The 7,134-nt window shown below is 46.5% G+C and overlaps 1 protein-coding gene across 1 annotated transcript in view; it reads right to left on the minus strand.

Moving 5' to 3' along the window:
• Positions 1-715: 715 nt before the first annotated feature.
• Positions 716-7,134, minus strand: part of LOC103364105 (plexin-C1-like) — a gene marked incomplete at its 3' end in the record, with an annotated part of 12,557 nt that continues 6,138 nt past the window's right edge. Inside the window, exons 3-10 of the mRNA XM_008291120.1 lie at positions 6,630-6,764; positions 6,438-6,538; positions 6,263-6,368; positions 6,016-6,178; positions 1,980-2,082; positions 1,611-1,686; positions 944-985; positions 716-849 (exon numbers count right to left, since the gene is read on the minus strand). Coding sequence (XP_008289342.1) covers positions 716-849; positions 944-985; positions 1,611-1,686; positions 1,980-2,082; positions 6,016-6,178; positions 6,263-6,368; positions 6,438-6,538; positions 6,630-6,764 — 860 coding nt within the window. The remainder of the gene's footprint in view (positions 850-943; positions 986-1,610; positions 1,687-1,979; positions 2,083-6,015; positions 6,179-6,262; positions 6,369-6,437; positions 6,539-6,629; positions 6,765-7,134) is intronic.

Below are 7,134 nucleotides of genomic sequence, written 5' to 3' on the forward strand. Positions count from 1 at the left end.
CAGGTCACCAGTCTATCACAGGGCTACACTTAGAGACAGACAACCAAGCACACTCACATTCACACCTACGGACAATTTAGAATCACCAATTAACTTCAACATGTTTTTGGACTGTGTGGGAGGAAGCCGGAGAACCCGGAGAGAACCCACACTGCACGGGGAGAACATGCAAACTCCACGTAGACCGATCGCATGTGTCCTCACCGGGATGCGAACCAGCGATCTTCTAGCTCCGAGGCAACGATGCTAACCACTGATACACCTTTCAATCATTCAAAATTATTCAACAAAAAATATTTAAACTTCTCAAACCTGAAAACAGAAGAAGCTTTGCTCAATTTTCAAATTTGCAATTCTGAGAAACAAGTAGATTTTACTTTAAAGGGAAACGCCTTGTGTTAAAATGTTTAGGACTTCCTGAACTAAATTTTGGTCCTGAAATGTGGAAAAAGCCTCCAAACCGCTTAACGCAGCTCTCAAGTACGTTGCTTGCACATGCCAACCTGTTAATGTGACAACATGCAGTTTAGACTTGGGTTGAAAGTTGTATATAAATGTTACAAAGTCCGACCTATTAGGATTGCTGTCACCACGGAGGTGCCTATTTAGACATGATGCCAACACTTTCAGAGATCAACAGAAAGGTGTGCATGTCTGAAAGGGGCTTTATAGTTTCCACAGGTATAGTTGTACGGTTGTCTGTGAAGTGACTCACTCTTGTGGAGTACAGTCCAGGTCCCCCTGGATCCTCACTCCGCTCACTTCTCTGAGGTTTCGACCTGACAACGTTGCATGGTTTCTGCCGTGGAACGACACGACACTGGGTGTGATGGAGGAGATCTCTGGCCTCTGACAGCAAAACACACACAAAAAACCAGCTTTAATACAATAATACTGATGTTATAAACTCTACTGAATGTGAATGAGGCGGGTTGAGACTCACAGAAAAGTTTTTCCCAAAATCCATCTTTTGGCAAACGCTGTCCTGCATCAGGAAATAGGAATAAATTCAGCAGATGCTCATGATAGTCACTGTACAGGTACTATTACAGTTGATCCAGGAGTTAACGACAAGTGGGCATAAGAATTTACTCAGCATGTAAAGTCAGGATGGTCTCGGTGTTGCTGGAAGTTGTTTTCCCTCTGTTCTAAACAAAGTTAAACCCAGTCTTTAATCCCCGAGGCAAGGCTGAGTAAAAAGGTCACTCCAAGCATAAGAATAAAAAATATTAATTTTATAATAAATCTAAACGAACAAAGTCAGTCTTGCTCCAAGCAATACATGTTTGGTACTGCTGAGAAAGAAATAACTTAGTCTGAGCTTGTGAGGAAAATTACAAACAAATCCTCTAATTCTCATTAACTCTCATCTTTCTAGCAAACTGCTTGATATCTTATAACTGTTTGTGCTGACACATGTACTGTTTGTATTCTGTGGTACACAGAACAGCAATTTTTAGCAGATAATAAATATCTGAAGTTCAGAATATCTTTAACAATCTTCAAATGTCTCAGAATTTGACAAAGTTAGATTGATGCTGCACATGTACAACATGTAAGAAGTGTAGAAAAGTCTGCATTTGATAGACATAGAAAACATGCAGCATTACATTCCCCTCTCCTTCGTTAGCCCAGGAACAGCCGCTTTTGCTCCATCCACATCCAGCCTTGATACACTGCTGGCACCTGAGGAGACAACAAGCACATGCTGGTGCTGATCAGAACCACAATAAAACCACGACTATGGATCACAGTGGCCTCAAACACAACAAACAAAGAAACCACTAAACAGTACACATCCTGTCAGGTGATGAAAGAGTCTCAGCAATAAGGATTTATGAACTTGTGTCAATCATGATCATTTGTACACTGATCCACCTGACTGAATGTGCACTTCAGCTTCAACCTCTGCTCTTATAGAAGATGTAATTCCTCCACAGCAAACGTCTTTGATTTCTTGAAAATAGTAATGGACTTACAAAACAGAACTTGGTGGTCCACTGATGCCAGAGCAGTTGGTGACTTCCAGTTGTTCCGACAGATGCGTTTCCCCAAGTCTCATCTTTACTATGACAAGAAGGCCTGTAAAGCAAAATCAATGAGATGAATGTCAAAGTTCTTTCATTGTTTTGGCAATACATGCGTTGTAAGAACATATAATGGCATGGACTTGTAAAGTGTTCCTACTGAAGGAACTATATGGAATCACATGTGTGTCAATGGAAAGTAAAAAACTGCATCTTGCAATCAAATTATTTGTGTAATCATGTAAACCGTTCTTCTACTTTTTTCATCATATGATACATTAGGAATACAGTTTCCTCTGCTGCTTTCTCACTAATCAGACTTTCGTTTGCACTTCTGATACAACCCTCTCACATGGGCAGGTTTCTTCAGGGGTTTGTTTCTATTGGAATATATGTTTTCAAGTAACAGCTCATTGTCATTTTGTCAGCCTTTTACATCTGTTTGCCTCTTTCCTGCTCTCTCTGCTCACATATATTGCATTTTAATACAGGGGAATGAATCTGTTACATATTTGTCTGTTTCTCTTATCGGACAACTGAGCGAGTGTGAAATAGCGAGTGAAATGCGGTCTACGTCTACATGTTAACCAGCAGTCACTTCCAAGCTGCTGCTCTGCACTGCTAAGATCCAGATTTTATAACATTATTTGACGAAATCACCACACACTTAAGTTAAAGACAGCAGCTGTGCTGTGATTGTAGTTATATTACATTTAAAATTCTTACCAAAACAAAGTTAGAAATGACAGAATGCCTGTTTTTTTCTTTCACAGACACTCACTCCAGTCTGTGTCAGCTGCTGCACATCACTTGAATGTGCTGCTCCTCTCTGAGCAGAACAGAAACAAAGAGCGGGTTGCTTGTGGCAGGAAAGCAAAACCTCGAGCTTGCGGGACTGGTATCCAACTGTATGGAAAGCAGCTCAGGCTTGTCCAGTACGTTGCTCTATTTGTTGCTGGGTGCCGTTTTAAAAAACAAGTCGCTAAAGGGGTGTGAAAAGTTGCTACATCAAGCAACGAAATGGCTAAGTTGGCAACAATAGCTGCAATGACGCATTGAGGTGTCACTCAAAAACTCAATAGCCAATGGGGACGTGTGCCTATCAAGCCCGCCTACCTGTGTTGGTGTCATAAGCGCAAACAAAAAGTCAGACACCACAAATGAAAGAGCGACAGATGAATGACAGGTGCTCACCTACAGAAAACCAATACAGGATCCGCCCTCTCATAGCCATACAAACGCTGCTGCATCTGATTGGAAGAAGGTCTTTCTGATGGTTATCTTTTATCAAGGCTCCAGACTAACTTTTCAGTAGAAGCACGGGGCAGTTGGTCGCACCAGCACATGATTTAGCTGCCCCCATCCACCATATCCATCCATCCATTTTCTTCCGCTCATACGGGGTCGGGTCGTGGGGGCAGTAAGCGAAGCAGGTCATCCCAGACTTCCCTCCCCCAGGCGATGCTTTCCCGCTCTTCCTGGAGGATCCCAAGGCATTCCCAGGCCAGCCGAGAGATCTCTCCAGCAGGTTCTGGGTCTGCCTCGGGGTCTCCTCCCAGGTGGACGTGTTCGGAACAACTCCAGAGGAAGCCTCTCTGGAGGCATCTAAATCAGATGTCCATACCCCCCCCAACTGGCTCCTTTCGATGTGCAGGAGCAGCGGCTGTACTCCGAGCTCCCGCCGAATGTCCGAGCTCCTTACCCTATCTCTAAGGCTGAGCCCAGTCACCCTGGGGAGGACGCTCATTTGGGCCGCTTTTATCCGCGATCTCGTTCTTTCAGTCACTACCCAATGCTCGTGACCAAAGGTGAGGGTTGGGATGTAGATGGACTGGTAAATCAAGAACTTCACCTTGAAATGGAATTGGAATGCACTCTCCGGTCCCCCGTTTTGAAAATGGGAACCATCACCCCAGTCTGCCACTCCACAGGCACTGTACCCACTGTACTGATGCCCACGTAACACTGAAGATACGTGACAGCCATGACAGTCCGACAGTGTCCAGAGCCTTCAGCATCTCAGGGCAAATCTTGTCCACACCTGGCACTTTGCCACCATGGAGCTTCTTAACTACCTCGGCGAACTCTACCATGGATATGGACGCAGAAGCCCCCGAGTCTTCAGGCTCTGTCCCCTCAGCAGAGGACGTGTTTACCAGGTTCAGGAGTTCCTCGAAGTGCTCCTTCCACAGCTTGACAAGATCCCCAGTCTGGGTCAGCAGTTCTCCTCCCTGGCTGTACACAGCGTGGGCAAATCCCTGCCCCCCCTTTCTGAGGCGTCAGACGGTTTGCCAGAACTTCTTCAAGGCTGACCGAAAGTCCTTCTCCATAGCCTCCCCGAACTCCTCCCACACCCAAGTTTTAGCTTCCACGACCGCCGCAGCTGCAGCCCTTTTGCCAGCCGGTACCTCCCTGCTGCTTCAGGAGACCCCCGAGCCAGCCAGGCCCGAAAGATGTCCTTCCCTCACCGCCGGTGTCCACCAGCGGGTTTTGGGGTTGCCGCTATGACAGGCACCAGTGACCTTCTGGCCACAGCTCCTAATGGCCGCTTCCGCAATGGAGGCTTTGAACATGGCCCACTCTGACTCCACGTCCCCAACCTCGCCCGGAACTCTTCAGGAGGTAGAATTGACAACCCCACGGACAGGGGCCTCCACCAGACATTCCCAGTTCACCCTCACTACACGTTTGGGTTTACTAGGTCTGTCCGGCAGCCTTCCCCGCCATCAGATCCAACTCACCACCAGGTGGTATTCAGCTGACAGCTCTGCTCCTCTTTTCACCTGAGTGTCCAAAACGTATGGCCACAGATCAGATGATATGACTACGAAGTTGATCATCGACCTTTGGCCTAAGGTACTCTGGTACCAGGTACACTTACAAACAACCTTATATTTGAACATGGTGTTTGTTATGGCCAATCCGTGGCTATCACAGAAGTCCAAAAACAAAACACTGCTCAGGTTCAGATCGGGCAGGCCGTTCCTCCCAATCAAGCCCCTTCAGGTTTCACTGTCATTGCCCACGTGAGCATTGAAGTCCTCCAGGACAACTATGGAGTTCCCAGGCGGCACCCCTTCCAGGACACCACCCAGTGACTCCAAGAAGGCCGGATACACTGAACTGCCGTTTGGTGCTTAAGCACAAACAACAGAGTTTTCCCCACTGCAACACACAGTCGCAGAGAGGCGACCCTCTCGCTCTCCGGGGAGAACTCCAACATGGTGGCATTCAGCCAAGGGCTTGTGAGTATCCCCACACCCGCCCAGCGCCTCTCACCGTGGGCAACTCCGGAAAAGGAGAGAGTCCAACCCCACTCCAGGAGTTTGGCCCTTGCTGTGTGTGGAGGGGAGCCTGACTATATCTAGCCAGTAATGCTCCACCCCCATGGGGCCCCAAGGCTCGACCACCAGGCGCTCCCCAGTGAGCTCCCCACCAGGCCCGGCTCCAGGAGGGTGGCCCGGTCTCCCTATTCTGGTCGAGGTGGCAGCTGTCTTTGTTTTGTTCTTCATCAGGGTCTCTGAATCGTTCTTTGTCTGGTCCCTCCCCCAGAAGCAATTTGCCTTGAGAAACCCTACAAGGGGCTAATGCCCCAGAAAACAAAGCTCCCAGGATCACAGGGACACTCAAACCCCTCCACCGCGATAAGGTGGCGATTCATCGCCCTTCCACCCCTCACACCCATACAGCATGGCCACAACTGTTAATCAGATCCTATGGACACTATAACCACAAAGCCAACACTGAAGGCAAACGTCTGTTCAGTGAGAACGCAGCAGGGAGAACTGTAAACAATATAAGACATACAGTTTAAACAATGACACAAATACTTTGCTTAATTCGGTCTCAAATATTTTTGTTTTATAAGACTGACACAAACCTGACTCCACAGCTTATACCAATATCGTGTTTAATAGATTGTTGTGATGGTTTAAGGTCCTTGACTGAGAAATATTTCAATGTATGGATTATTTATCAAGTCACTGACCGTCAGCAGGAAGCACACCACTAGACAGGATGCAGGTGCATTGTGGGAACTGTGGAGGAGGGCTATTCCGGCTACAAAGCTCAATGGAAGTTGCAGAGAAATAACAGGCGAAGTTGGACGGGTTCTGACCCACAATCACGTGTGTCTGGATGCTTAGTGTGATCTGAGAGAGAAAGCAATACGAGTGATAAAGACCTGCTAGTTAGATCTGATTCAGAAGTGTCAGAAGTGTGTGTGTGAGCTGCACCTGTCCACTGGAGTCCTTCTCAACTCTGTGGGAAACCATTTGCTGCTGCCATTCATCAGGAATGGACAACCAGTCGGAATCTTTGCAGTCATCTGCAAAGGTGCAACTGGGAAAAGGAAACCATGTTAACATCAAGTTTATAGTTCTCTGATGATGCAGATGTTGTTTCACTGACCTTTTTTGAGGGACACACCAGACACAGTGTGGATCCTGAGCAGACCAACACTCCTGAACGTCCTTGTATGTGCTGCACTTTGCCACAGCGACACGCTCCACCTGGAACCAGACATTCAGAAACACTTTCAGATACAGCAGAGCTACAAGTGACGCTGACATAATGAGAAGTGGATCATATGAGCATCAATACCTGGTTTCTAAATGGCACATACACATGTTTCTGATCCACTTGATCCAAATGAATTCTGGGAAACACTTTGCGGTCGTCATCCACTCTGTAGAGCACCGTGGGACAGGCGGTGCGATAGTTCCTGTCCACAGCCAGCTGACAACAACAACAACAACAACAACAACAACAACAACGGAGCTTTGTTAAGTTCCTGAGAGACTGTGCTGCTGTGCTGTTAAATATTAAAGTTTGAACTGAAAAATGTGAATTTTGTCCAATTAGAAGCAAAAGGATTTGACATTTGTTAAAAGAGATAAATGTCAAAATAAGAAAGTGATAAAAATGCAAATGTCAAAATGTATTTCATCCATTTGTTCCTCTGTTTATGACCAAGTGTTGATGTTGGACAGTCAGCAGACTGTAGTACCACCTGTGAGCTCATAAGGTTAGTTTGACCTGGTAGATAACCTGCATTATCTATGACTCCATGTTAAGCTTCACTGTTGCCTCACAACAAGAAGGTCAC

Source organism: Stegastes partitus, unplaced genomic scaffold, assembly GCF_000690725.1.
Source record: "Stegastes partitus isolate 25-593 unplaced genomic scaffold, Stegastes_partitus-1.0.2 Scaffold718, whole genome shotgun sequence".
Lineage (NCBI taxonomy): Eukaryota > Metazoa > Chordata > Actinopteri > Pomacentridae > Stegastes > Stegastes partitus.